Here is a 14,678-nt window from a genome sequence, read left to right as displayed (position 1 = left end):
AAGAAATGTTAATATGATTTATTTTTAATAATTTTTTCAGTTTGAATGTCTAAGATTAATTTGAAACTGAACTTTTATTGCGGTGCACATTAGCAGACTAGATTTTTTTTCTCCCCTAATTTTATTCTCCTCTTTTTTGTTTTCTGCATGTCAGGAGATTATTGATAGACCCCGCATGACACATTCAAAATACCCTAATGCATCGTGTAGAGTTTATTTCATTTAATGGTCTCCAACTGAGCAATAGTGCACAGACTGACAGAGAAATACAAGAAACTGTTATTTCATTCCATGAAACAAAGAAGTCCCTGACTGTTCAGCAGTGAATCACTGAACAAAATACTAATGTGTTGTCATTGTGTCATTATGCTGAAAGCAAAAGCTGTTCTGACCCAGGATCCATTTCTTGTCAAGCTGCCACAACATTCCAATTTGCATTTCTGAGCACAGCAAAAGTCGTTTGTTTGCAGCCTGAGATGTTGATCGTTTCAGCTAATGCACTGTACAGTCGGATATGCAGATCAATAAGCTCCTCTTACCCTGTAATCACTCCAAAAGGTTATTAAATAGATCATGTGATCTCTGTTATTATCTAAAGTCTGCAGGTATAGATTTTTAGAGATCAAATGGGAATACATTTAGGGTGTGTACCATATAACACAAATGTGTAACCCCCTCAAGGACATGCACAGTCAGTGTGTTTTCTGCAGATTCTTTAGACAGCAGGAAAAAGGCCATGCCAGAGCTTAAAATATATGAGCACCAACATGACAAGAACAATTAGTACAAAAGGAGGAGAACAATAGAGGATCTATTCATACAGATATAATGAATAATGGCTGGCAGCTTGGAACCTTCTTGGCAGCTGAGTATGTGGGCATTTGGTTGTTGCTCTGCTGCACTCTAGTGGTAAAAATATAACACTGGAAAAAAAAAGAACAAAAAATATTAGGTTCTAAAAACATTTCCTTTTAGGTAATGTACCAATGATGTTTAGCAGTTTAAGAAACCCTGCTGCTAATAATAATGCATGAGCAAGGAGTTGGAACTTGCAAATACTTTGGTGTGTGTTTTGCTTCTTACATTTTATACAATAGATCTTACCCACCTGGATAAGTCTGGGAGCGCTGTCATGATCATGTTTTTCCTAGGGAGCCATTTATAAACATTCTCTGACACATGACTTTGTGTACTGATGCCAACAGCACTCTATCCTGATTAATACTGGAAAAACCCAGGAGCATTTATCGGATTTCCAAAGGTACAGACCTTCCATCCTGACACCCTACACACCCAGAGAACTGAGCTCAAATTTGGCCCTTAACAGTTCGTGATGTTAACCTAAAAAATAAATTGGACTAGAGAAACAACAATGATTCCTAAGGGTAAGAGTCCTGTGTTGAAGGAAGGGTGAGAACAGACTACCTCCTAAGGAGGCTAAGGTTTTTTTCGGAGTTCAGGGAGACCATTTTTTTTTTATGTCAACGGTGGCATAAGCCATCTTCTATGATGTTGTTTTTGAAGCAGCAGCCTATCTACAGTCAGAAACTGGTTAAATAGGTTGATTATAGGGATGGAAGCTTTCTTATTTGATGCCCACTCTACCCAGTGCAGGCAGCGGGATAAAGAAAGACGTAAGAATAAGATCACTGTTGAGCACTGTCTGCTATCCTTAGCTCAAATCTGTTACAGAACAGGTGAACTGATGCAGTGAAATACTGCTGCTCCTAGGTGCACTAAGGAGCATTATCTCAAATACTTCCTCCCAGCAGCTGTTAGACATCCATCCTTTATATTTGTATACTATTACATGTACGCTTATACATGACAAAAGGACATTGAATTCATTGTTTTTTACCCTTTTAGCTGAGGTCTTTAATTTCCAGGCTTTCCATGATCGTTTGAAGATCGCAAGATTGCAGTACATTAAAAAAACCAACTTTTTTTTGTAAGGGCCAGCAGAACCATGTGCTTTTCTCAGTGCAAATGTTTATTCATTTATTTATTTATTTATTTATTTTTTTTATTTTTATTTATTTTTTGCAGTAGCTTACCAAAGTTGAACCATCAGAATAAGGCCATTTTGAGCAGTTTTTCTTCAAGTTCTCAGATTATCAGCATTCTTAGATGCTTGCAAGTCGCATTAAAAAAAACTTCCATTGTTGCTGACAGGCTTCCTGCATTCTTTATTGAGTATAAACTTAAATTTTCTAAATATAACCATACAAGATTTTACAAATTTAAAATACTGTTCAGTGTGTACAGACACCTGTTCAACCAATCATTAAAAAAAATTACAAGAAAAACAGGATTTGATAAACAAACTGCTTCATTAGATATTTAAAAAAAGACAAGAAACATTAAATGTTAAACATCTACATGTAAATAACAAACAAAAGCAAACTTAAGTACTTGTAATGTAATTTATATACAGTTTTAGCAAAATAACATTTTCATTTACCATAAAGCTGAAGAGCTTAACACATTACCTGCTTCCAAAACAAGATTTTAAAAACATAAAAGGGGCATACAGACAAATATCTAACAAGATTTAGATAAATAATGAAACTGTACATTTGGCTTTGCACTGTCAGGAACTTGACTGGACAAATAATAATATTCTTTTAGAAAGAATTTAATATTTTGTAAGAATTAAAGGAACAGTACTAGGCTGGTTTGAATCCTATTTATCTGACAGATATCAGTTTGTTCACATTAATTATGAATCTTCTTTGTGGTCCAGGGTTACCTGTGGAGTACCACAGGGATCAGTGCTAGGACCAATTCACTTTACTATATATATGCCCCCTATTGGTAGAATTATTAAAAAAGCTTGAGATTAATTTCCACTTTTATACCGATGATACTAAGCTATATCTGTCTATGAATCCAGATGAAGCTAACCCATCACATAGACTAGAGGCATGTTTTGAGGACATAAAAACCTGGATGACTCTTAACTTTCTGCTTCTGTATGCAAACAAAACAAAAGTTATGGTCTTTGGACCAGAGTCTTTGAAAAAGAAGCTGATTAGTCAGTCACTGCATAAACAGAAAGGTATGAAATATATCTCTGCCTTAGTCTGATGACTTAAGATTTCTTTGTCTGCTGCAGAGCTGGCAAACGTTCCTGCTCCACGCTTTGGACAGCTGACGGATCAGATCATGAAGGACTGAGTTTGTTTGTAGTGCTTGAACTGTAGGGAGCAGAGAGAAAATACAATGAACTATTTCTTAAATTAGGCAGTGGCTGCTGTTATCAGCAAACCGTCAACTGCACTACATGGCAAACGCAAAGTAATTCAAACAAAACAAGTCCTGGCAAGACAACAGCTGGTTCAGTGACTTACGTTGATGGTGGGAGGAGGAGGAGGCGGGGGAGGGTTGTAGGACTTAGTGCTGAAGGACAAAGGGTGACAGTTCAAATGAGCCCTGAAGCAGATAGTATAACTCATAGGACTTAAAGTGAGAGCCAGAGGAGTTACTCACGTTTTTGTCTTTCTGCTGTCTGTGAACAAAAAGAAAAAGATACCAGGAAATGAATGCATGTGCAGGTTTAATCAGCACCATAAATATCTTTATCTGTTTAAAGTGGTAAACATTTACTAATGGAGTCTTCAGATAGACATATTTTACTTACAGATATGTTTGGATCTGATTTTCCTGAGTAAATGTTCTATTTAAAAAGCTTAATACTCACCCACGCCTACCAAGTGAGAGCCAATTCTTCTGTACAATTTCAACTAATATCTTATTATTGTTGTTTAATCTTAATAAGGGCCATGTTGTTGTTCCAGTACAACTCATATTGTCTTATTTAATTTTAAATTCCAAAATCTATTTATACTAAATGTTTGTTTAGTGTCTTTGTGTAGCACCCACTCACCAAAACTATTTTATACGTGTCGAACAAACTAATCAATAAAGAATTTTCTGATTCTGATTAGAAGATGATAAAAATAATCTTTAAAAAAAACAGATCCGTTTGTCAGGAAAAATTAAACTTAGCACTCTTGATTGGCTGTTTATGCTAAAACTGAAACATTTCCTTCATATTTTCCATCAGAAAATATAATTAGCAGGAACTGCCTTTTTGTCCCTTATGCCTGAGATTATAAATGTTTACATGGTTAATGTCAAAGTAAGAAGCATGAAATCATGTTTTCTAGGGGGAAAAAATAAAAGATCTGAAATCTGTTGATTAAGATAATAATCGCCACATTACACAAGTTGGTAACGCTCAGCACTAATCCTGTCCCGGAGGTGTAATTAAACATCACAGCTATCTCAGCAGTGTTTTCAGCCTGTGTTTCTCCAACAGGATGTGTTAAAATAATGAACTGAACATTCAAAGACTTTAAGTTGGCTGTGAAACCTAAATAACTAATTTAAAAACTGTCAGATTTTAGGTAATATTGGTTCTCCTAAACCTCACACTGCAAAATGCTAAGTAAAAAATAATTACTTTTTTGTAACATAAAGGGGTGGTTAAAATGATCTACAAATGGAACAAGATTTTTGAATCTTTGAATCTTACCCTCTTAAATAAGGAAGAAATATTTACTCTTATAAAATGATTTTTGCACTGGACTTGTTAGTTTTCTCTAATTATTTCTTAAAATCCTAATATTCACCCTTTTAACCACACAGCTAAAGTTCAGCCTCAAGTTGGGAAAAATCAAACCACAAAAACATGACAGGCAGCATTGACACTGGTGCTGTGGTTTCTTATACAAGAGAAGTACAGTAAATAAAAATTAGACTATAACATGTGACATGCACAACAAAAATTTAGAGTTTAAATACAAAAAAGGAGACTATATTGCAGTTTACAGGGTCATAACCCAAAATATCAATATTTTCAATATGGTACAAGTAATCTGCTAACAATACTACTTGCTATATAAAGATTTTGGATATTAACAAGGCTGGTAAATGTTACTATCACCGCTACGTTCACTGACTGTCTGTCTGTCTGTCTGTCTGTCTGTCTGTCTGTCTGTCTGTCTGTCTGTCTGTCTGTCTGTCTGTCTGTCTGTCATGTGCTAACATGTTTTGAACTAAATACCACAATATTATGTATGTTTTTTGTCTGTAGAACTTAATGCGTAAACTCCGTCCCCTCTGGAGTGTCTTCCTGTACAACTCAGCCCAAAGGTCTGTAGTAAAATGTCAGCACTCACTCTTGCAGCAGCCTCGGCGCCGGCAGATACAGATGCAGATGCAGCAAAAAAGGATCAGTACCGCAAACCCTGATGCACTTGCTATCAACATTGTCATATTCCATGGATCTAAAAAAGACAGTACCACATGTTCAGTCATCTATTAAGTTGTAGATTACAAATTAACTTTTCTTTTTGTATTTTCTACAAATATACTAACTTTCAACAACTGTGAGTTGTTTGGCTACACAGCTCTTTGGTGCCCCCGCACTATTGGAGGACTCACAGCGGTACATCCCCGTGTCTTCTTTGGAAACACTCTTGAACTTCTGCTCCAAACCATCAGACAAAATCAGACAAGAGGAGAGATCAGCTGCTTGACCTGCCGGACATCTGTCACTCAGATTGTAATTGGTTGCTTTGCAAAAACAGATATTGCAGCATTGTTTGAAAGCTCTCACCAGTGTGCCCTTATTAGTGTCCACGCTGTATGGAGCATCTCCTGTGGCCGTCAGAGCCTTGTTGTCTTTGTACCAGCGGTAGGTGGCAGGAGGCACACTGAGCTTGTCCTTACAGAACAATTCAAGATTGCTTCCAACAAACACAGAGCTTGGCACTTCACACGATGGGACATGAGGAGGCACTTAGGAGGAAGAGAGAAAGATCAGCTAAATATGCACAAGGAATTATGTACATGCTTGTAAAGTTTCTGCATTTCTTACTGTATTATTAAAAGACTTTAAAAGAAAAGAGAAACAAGCAAAATGTGACTATTTGGGGTTAGGCTTTATTCTCACTACACTTTAAAACTCAAAATAATGCTGAAAAGGTCAAATCTGCACTAAAAACCTAACCTGGCAGTTGACAGATTCACGTGTAAAACTGAGTAGACTTCTATGTCTTCATTTATTTGTTGTGACACTGAAAACTCAGATCTCACAAAAATCCAGCTTGCGGTGCAAGATTACTAAAAACCTGCCACCCTCAGAATGTAGGAATGATGGATTAGCTCTTCATACTGTAGATAAAATCCTAAGTTTCTGGCATTCCTATCTCATAAACAGCTGGCCACGACACCACAAACATTATAACCTTTTGAAAAGTTGATATTTGTTATAGTTTCTATTTCACTGCAGAAAGAAAATGCCATAGCATATAGGGATTTGCATGGACTGAATCCTGAAACTGAATCTTGCTGTAAGATTTAAAGAATAAAGTGTTTTTTCTGGGTCTCCTATTCTGTTCCATCCAGATCTCGATCACAATCTCTCATTTTTATCTAAGCAAAACACCCAAGTTATTTATAATAAACCAGATATAATAAATTAAATGTTACAGATGTGTTATTTTGGCATAGACAAAAACAGAGAAAACAAATGTAGTTGAAAAGACTAGACAAAGCATGATTCAGCAGTTTTAATAGTACGTCAAAGGTTTATTTGTTATCTTCTAAAGATTATACAACCACTTCTAAATCTAAATAAAGTATTTTAGAGGGTTCTTTTGGACAAAAGGGTAAACAACCCTTTTTATGTATTTTTACTAGCATCACCTATTTTGACCCATCAGTGGATAACAGAGCTGGGTAGTAACTGGTTACATAATTCAATTACATTTATCTTAGCAACTTTTAGAAATACAAAAATACTTTTAGGAATATTTGCACTTTCAAATAATTTTAGTTTCCCTTGAATAATGTTCTTATAAGAGTATATCTGCTCCTACTTAAGTACAATCTGTAGTTACTTTACCAACTTTAGCTATTCAGAGATCAGGTGAATGCACAGTAAGCAGTAGATATTGTCGCTACGTGTAGTAGTGCTTTATAATTTCCTTTGAATATGCATTGCATACCATAAAGATTTGTTTCATAAGTTTATGTTGAAAAGGAATCGATTTGGAGAACTTTTTCTTCTGCCCAAATTTGGTGTTTTGAAATCATGTTGTTATATTTTTATTTTATATTTTAATTTTATACTTTAAACTTTTAGATCAATTTAGATGTTAAACTGGATGATATGAGGCAACCATTACGTAGCACTTGAGTAGCCATTTTACCAAACTTTTTGACTCTTACCTAAAAGCTGGGCTGCTTTTGAGTAAAATGGTTTGGTACTCAACCCACCACAGATTATTTTAACACATATTCAAAAGACAAAGTTTTACTCTGATGTTATGCTCTAAACAAACCTATAAATAGTCTGAAATCATAAGTTGATCATCTAAAACAACAGATTGACCAACAGCAAGACATAACTAAGCTACTGTTTGCTCTGTGAGACCTTAGTTTTCCATACCAAGTACATTGAGGGTCACAGTGGCCTCTCCAAGGTTAACATGGTCTTCAGTGGCAGTCACCTCACAACGATATTCTCCCGAATCTTTCTGGGTGACAGAATGTATTGTCAATGTCGCTCCCTCTATTTTAGCCCGACCCGCATAGGACTCTGCAAAGAAGAGAAATTCTGACTCAGGATAGAAAAAAGGTGGCCAATTTTGGGACAACAGGTAAAGAGGTTTTCTTGAGAAATAAGTGTGTCCTTTAAAGGTATTTGACCTACTAGGAAATGTCTTATCAAAGTAAACAAAAGTGACTCCTTTTCCTTTCTTTTTCCACTCAATTCGAGGGTTCTGGTCTTTTTCAGTCTTGAACTCACAGGGCAACACGGCATCTTAAAGGGCAGAAAACAAAACAGGTTAAAAACTTTTAAAAAATACCAATGAACAAGGAGAAAAGACATACACATCCAGGCAGGAAGGATATTCTCCTGGAGGATATAAATACATTTTAAATATGTGACCATTGGTTTTAGGAGGAAAGAAAGTAAGACTCTTGTGTACAGTCATGTTCAATGTATTTGAATATAATCAAAACATTTCACTAAGTAAAACACAACAAAGACAGATAAGACAACTAAAACATACAATTTTATGTTTGCTTGTTATTTCTTTCTAGTTTTATGCATATATGTATAAAAGAAGAAAATAAAGGATTAACATAATTAAAGAAAAAAAAGATTATGTCCAAAAGTAATGGAAAGAAGCAAATGTTATGAATGTCTTAGTATTTATTTGATTTAATTATTTAGCAATTTAAATATAATAATATTACACCGGATCAGTACAATCATGGCTGTATTTTAATTTTCTTTTATATTGAAAAGGTTCTTTTCACATGAAAAACTAGTTTTACTAAAAAACATATTCTAATTGAGTGACTGTATATGATGTCTTTGGCATTTAGTTCACTTGTTACTAGATTCATAGTCAGGACCTCACCTGTGGTCATGAATCAACAGGTGTGCAAATTTGAGATCCTCTTAGGAAATACAATAAAACCAGCAAATGGTAATACTAAAGATACTTAAATAAATATAAGATAAAACTGAAAGCATACAAATGGATCTAATCAATGTACATTATACTTTAGCCAGTGGTAGGGGTTACTGTTTAAAGTTTTTTTTTTCTATGTGCTGTCATACCTGTGTGCTCATGGATCTCCACTTTGGGTGTGCTGGTGCTTACAGTCACCGACAGACACGTGTGACCTATAACAGAAAGAACAACACAGTCATATTTCTTTCAGCTTATCTAGTACAGGCTGTGATACTTTTACAAACAAGTAATCTTCACGAGTCACAGTGGACCTTGATCATTTTATAGTGAACCAAAACCCTTTTATCAAGCTGTCCTTCAAAGAGCAGTAAAATGTAGAACAAGGAACTTAAGAAGAAATTATAATACAGGAAATGTCCATCCATCCATTTTCTCCCACTTAGTCCTGTCAGGGTCCCGGTGGGGCCTGTGACTATCTTCAGCAGTCTATGGGCGAGAGGCAGGGTGCATCCTGGACAGGTCACCAGTCTATTGCATGGCAACAAGGAGACACACAACTACTGTATGCACACACGCTCTCACACCTAAGGAAAATTTAGAGAAGCCAATTAACCTAACAGTCATGTTTTGGACTGTGAGAGGAACCCGGAGTACCCGGTGAGAACCCATACATATACAGGGAGGACATGTCATTCCAAAAAGTTAAAAAAGTCCAAAAACAATCCACTGGACTTTGTTTTCCAAGTATGAAGATGTTTCGCTTCCCATCCAAGAAGCTTTCTCAATTCAAAATGTCTGAATTAGCATTTAGTTTCAAAGCTTTATAGAGTAGCACAACAACGTCCTCTTATGGCTTAGAAAGCATGCAAATTGAACCAAACAAAACTGGTCTACCCCTTAGTAATGGAGAATCATTAAGATCAATGTAGGCCTGCAATACCCGATACTGGCAAATGCCTCTGAAAAGGGAGTCGTTGAGGAGATCATGCAAACTCCATGCACAAAGACCCTGGGCCCGGAGTCGAGCCTATAACCTTCTTGCTGCAAGGCAACAGTGTTACTCACTGCCCTATAGTGCAGCCCATTATAGGAAACATATGTGTGATTATTAGTTAAAGGTTAAAACATAATTTATCATCTCTGTATAAAGTAGCATGTAAGAGTTATTTTACTATAAGCACAAGAAGATTTGATAGCAAAACTAAACTGTACAACAAATCCGCCCCAACAAATATTATTGACATTTTCTTCAGAGTTTTATATTTATTTTAAGTGATGAATAAATACCACTCCTCTACTGAAATGAGCTAAGGTTGACGCTAAACAGTAATACTTTATTGACTACAGATAAAAAATGTAAACATCAGGATCCGGACTGTCCGGATATCCACAAAATATGCATAAAGTTCACAAAAGAAAAAATAGATTTGTCTTGAGATATCTATCAGATTAAGCCAAATACTTTACTCTACAAATATGTGATAGCGTGTTCAATTGAATGTATTCTATCCAAATCCAAATGGTCTAAACACAAACCAATTTAAACTCTAACCAGAAACCTAAAACCTCAACCAAACATTTTCTCTCAGTTATCGGATGCAGTCTCCAAGCAGCCTGTGAGCATATGAACAGAATGAGAGGGGAACATATAGAGTGTGTGGTTACATCCTGGTGGTGCCAGGAGCGGTGCTATGCAGGAATGTCGGTGATGAATCATCTCCTGACAAACTCCTCTATCACAACCTGATAACCTTCTTCAGTGATCTGTCTCTCCCAGCTTTGCTCAAACTCAAACACACACAGATGCTGTGCAAATATCTACATGCACAAAGTTAACAGTCAAAAATTAGTGCACAATACATGAAGTAAGACTATAATGTTTTGCTAATTTCTAAATTCAAGTGTGCAGCTCCAGTCTGAGAAGATATAAAATTTTTTGCAGCCTCTCACAATTTTTCAGCATTGTCCTCTATGCAACTACCGGTACCCAATTACACTGTCCAGCTTCCTGCCCATTTAAAGGGGGAGCATCTCAACAACATAGAATAGAATAAAATAGAATAGAACATCCCTTTATTGTCCCACAATGGGGAAACATGATGCTCCCACCATCATGTTTAGCCAAGGGGATGGTGTGTTTAGGGTACAATCCATTAGTTTCCATACAGGAAATGGTCAGAGAGAGAAGGAAGCTAGACATGCAGCAAGATCCAAGGGTCTGGAATCAAACCCTTCACATCTGTATCAGGGATTTATAGACTCCATATCTAAGGTGCACATATCCCTTTTATGCCACTTAATAACAAGTAATCACGATGACTTAGCTTTCTGAGCTGTCTGCAGATTTTTCCACTTGAGCTGTGGATCTCTGTAGATCCTCCAGATGCACCTAGAGCCTCTTGGCTGCCTCTAGGATTAATGCGCTCCTTATCCGATCTGTCAGTTTAGGTGGACCTCTAACTCTGCATATATTTATAATCAGATTTAATTGCATAAATTACCAATTTTTTTTTATTAGAAAATAGCTGCACTGGCTTTGGTACTGGAATAGATGCCACATTTTTAAGATTTAATTTGTCAAAAATTTAAAAATCTACTTCTGCCGTCTTCCCTTAGTTATATTTTAAATTGTGCTGGTCAGTCTCATGGACTCCCAATGAAATAATCCAATATATGGTGCTGTAAGAACATGTGAAAAAGATCTAAAAGGATACATTAACGAGGGACAGTGTGCAGCTTCAGATCCTACTACAGGCACATGTGTCCTAATTTGTCTGAAGATGTCTTTCAGTCGATGTGCCTGTGTGTGTTGGTACATCATGCATGTGCTCTGCCTGCACACAAAGAGAGACTGTATGACTGTAACCTTAGCCGCTTCAGCTGACACACCACACACAGAGGCATGAACATTTGTAAGAATCTGATTGAAGCCTGACACCCTGAACTATAAGTTTTACCTTCACCAATAACTTTAGCTATTTTTCTTCTCTTTCAAATTCACCTAAAAGAGCTTTTGAAATGTTATTTGGTCAAAATAAGCATACGTTTTAATGGCAAATCATAGATATTTGAGTTGTTGTTTTATTTTTCATTTCTTGTGTACTTCAGATGCAGCATACTGTAAACGGAACAACTTCAGAATCTGAAAGAACTAAACATTTAAATTCTATATACCCAAAGCAAATCTCTTATTCCACAAAAAAATAATATAAATAAATAAAATCTATATTGTTACTTTCATAAGGAGATCTGCTCTGCACTAGGAAAGATGAGGAAAATCGAAAATACCAAAGCTGCAATCACTGAGAAAAGGCATGTTGTTTAAAATTCCTTTAGCAAGATCAAATATTTTTTTAACTGATTATGAGCAGTTAATCTAATCTCACTCTAATTAACAACTGGGTCAGACCAAGGCCAACTTTTCTAACTAAGACGACAGGATCTGAAATTCCTCTGTAGCTCCTTTTCATCAGCATGTGGATCTGCAGTTCAAACAGCATCAGAGAACGCTCAGTGTAAACATACACAGCCACTCCCTTTACAATCTCGGCCTCTGAACACAAAACACCCTCCTCCTGCTGCACAAGGGGTCTGCAAAGGCTCAATCACACTGACTATAAATCAGTAAAAAGAAGCCAAGTAGATCTAACTCAAATGGAATCCAGTAAATTATCAGAGTAATTTCTCTTGGCCTGTGCATAGTTTTACCATTTACTTTATCAGATGATGGCTAAAAAAGTGTGAGTCTGATTTTTTAGAATGAAAGTGTTTTGGTATAAAAATACACAAAAGCAGCAATATCAAATTCAAAGCATGTTTGCACATCTAAAAAAATAATTCTTTCATGTACTCTATGCTTGTCGGTTTTCCTTAATTAAATTAAATTTAACTCAAACGTTTGAAGTAAAATGTTAATTAAAAGAACAATCTCTGTAAAAATATTCAATATTCAAAATTAAACTTTTCTGAATTTCTTGCAGCCAGGAGAATCGTAAACTACTTTTAGTTTTAAATCTGAGTAGTGATCTCCAGTTTTCCCATCCAGAACAACTTACTGTGAAAAACGATGAGGAGCAGGAGCGGCGGCAGCATCTTCATGGTGTTTTTAAGGTTCCTCCTGATTCTGGAGTTCAGCTCTGAGGGTGTTTGTCCAGTCTGGATGATAAAGTTTAACTGCAAACTCTCTACAGCCTCTTTAGCAGGTTTAATTTGCAGGAGGAACTGTGGGGGTTCATGTATACTGGACAACTGACAGGGTGTGAGGGAGGGAGACAGGGGTTTGCTCTGCAGACACACACCCACACACACACACACACACCAAGGAAATACAAGCAGGGAAAGGGTCTGTGTTTTGACTCTTGTCAACTGAGTGCATGTATTAGACATTTTTATGGTTTATCATGTTTACTTTGCCTATAAGAAAAATGTAATTTATATTCAAGAATCCTTTAGCATTTTAATTACATTGGTAAAATAATGATCAGTGCAAAGGAAAAAGGCTTATTTTTAATCTGCAAACAAAAGTTATAAAACATCACTGAAGTTGGATTTCCCTTATTTAGGGTAAAATAACTAAAGGAGTTTCTTTCAGGCAGTCGTGGAAAAGTAAGGATACCCCTTTTGTTTCTCTAAGGATATTTTATATCAGTTTTAATAACACAAAGAGACTCACATGATTTAAATCATTGATACAAGCTAAATAAAAAAAAAATCTAAAATGTATTTTTTTTGTGAGAAATTATGTGCATGATTGGAACATCATTACTCTTTGTTTTAAAGGTTTGCCATGTTAAAACCTCTGACATTTAGCTTGGTTTCTTCTCATCTTTTAAATTATTTGAACACAGTAGTCAGATCTATAGGCTGTCTGAGGACTCCAGCAAATTATGACTGTTTGAAGAAATGAAAAGGGTTAAAAGAGAAATATGAAGTTTAATTTCTCTCTCTGGTTGGCTGAGAAAGTTCACCCTGATAACCACCCACCAATCATTAAATTTTTATGGTTCATAATCAGAGCGCTTTGGGGGGAATGTAGATATTTTATAAAGGGGGAACATGAATAAAGCCTTAAGGAACCTCGCCTAAGATCTTCATTTAGATTTATCATTGCATTGACTTCAAAATTTCAGTTTTTATACAATTTAAGCATGAGAAACTGCTGTCATGTTAAGTCATTTAAATCTCATTTTTCCCACTCTGGTGTTTATTTAAAACTTCAGAATATTTTTCTTTTACCACATATACATTCATATCAGATTAAAAGTACGTATCTAAAATAACTCTTGTTAATCAGGTATTAAACATAGCTTTATTGGTCAGACCTAAATATCTAATCTTAAATGTTGGGTTTTCAGTAGGTTACTAATTGTCATGATTTGCAAAAAGTCAAACCTTAAAAACTTTGTGAAATAACTAAATATGATTTTCTTTCATCTAGTGAAATCCATTGTAATAAAGGGAGTTTTTCCTCTCCAATGTCACTAAAAGCATAATCGGTGTGAGGGATTGCTGTGGAGTCCATGAGTCGATGCAATCAGCTGGTTCCTTAGAAAACTTTGACTGAATTGTCTCTAAAGTGCCTTAAGATGACATGTGTTGTAAATTGCCTCTATATAAATAAACTAAACTGAATCAAAGAGCAAACTTAAATTATGAAATAAATGTATTTTTATATGATATTCTAATTTACTGAATATGAAGATATTATTAATGGCAAAATACGCAAGCTGCTAACTTGATTGATAGAATCTCTTTTTGTGTTTGAACTTTGAGTTGAAGCAATTGAGTTCGATGTAGTGTACTGCATGGATAGGCCTTCAACCATAATTCAAGAGTGGTATGAATTTGGTTTCCCAACTTAGTCTAAAAGAAAATGTTAGCCGCACTTTTACTGATGCAAAATGCAAGATTCAAATAAAATATTCTAGCAAACATATTGACTTAGACCTCAATGGGAACAAAAATCACCCAGCAACTTTACCCAAAAATCAGACCTAAAATCAGTCCCTACTAAATCAGGCTGAGTAAATAGAGTGAGCAACATCCTGTTCTTGCTGATTAAAAAGATCCCACAAAAATTCAGACCAAGATAGTTAAAGATAAGGTATGCTGGTTTTTATATTTTTTATTTTAACCAGGCAAACCTGTGAGACCTTTTTTATGTTATCTTTATGTCTGCAC

The 14,678-nt window shown here is 35.6% G+C and overlaps 1 protein-coding gene across 1 annotated transcript; it reads right to left on the bottom strand.

The window, feature by feature from the left end:
- Positions 1–2,078: 2,078 nt before the first annotated feature.
- On the bottom strand, positions 2,079–12,742 carry LOC107100593 (junctional adhesion molecule B-like). Its single transcript, XM_015399137.1, has 10 exons — positions 12,554–12,742; positions 8,645–8,710; positions 7,724–7,834; positions 7,460–7,609; positions 5,624–5,805; positions 5,383–5,491; positions 5,184–5,291; positions 3,490–3,508; positions 3,351–3,399; positions 2,079–3,197 (listed from the first exon to the last, which is right to left on the bottom strand). Exons 1-10 carry the CDS (start codon positions 12,594–12,596, stop codon positions 3,159–3,161), a joined length of 876 nt encoding a protein of 291 aa, XP_015254623.1. The 5' UTR covers positions 12,597–12,742; the 3' UTR covers positions 2,079–3,158.
- Positions 12,743–14,678: the final 1,936 nt, after the last annotated feature.

Source organism: Cyprinodon variegatus, unplaced genomic scaffold (genome assembly GCF_000732505.1).
Source record: "Cyprinodon variegatus isolate N-32 unplaced genomic scaffold, C_variegatus-1.0 Scaffold991, whole genome shotgun sequence".
In the NCBI taxonomy this organism is placed as follows: Eukaryota; Metazoa; Chordata; class Actinopteri; order Cyprinodontiformes; family Cyprinodontidae; genus Cyprinodon; species Cyprinodon variegatus.
Note: the sequence above shows the minus strand (reverse complement) of the source record. Positions and strands in the feature narration are given on the sequence as shown.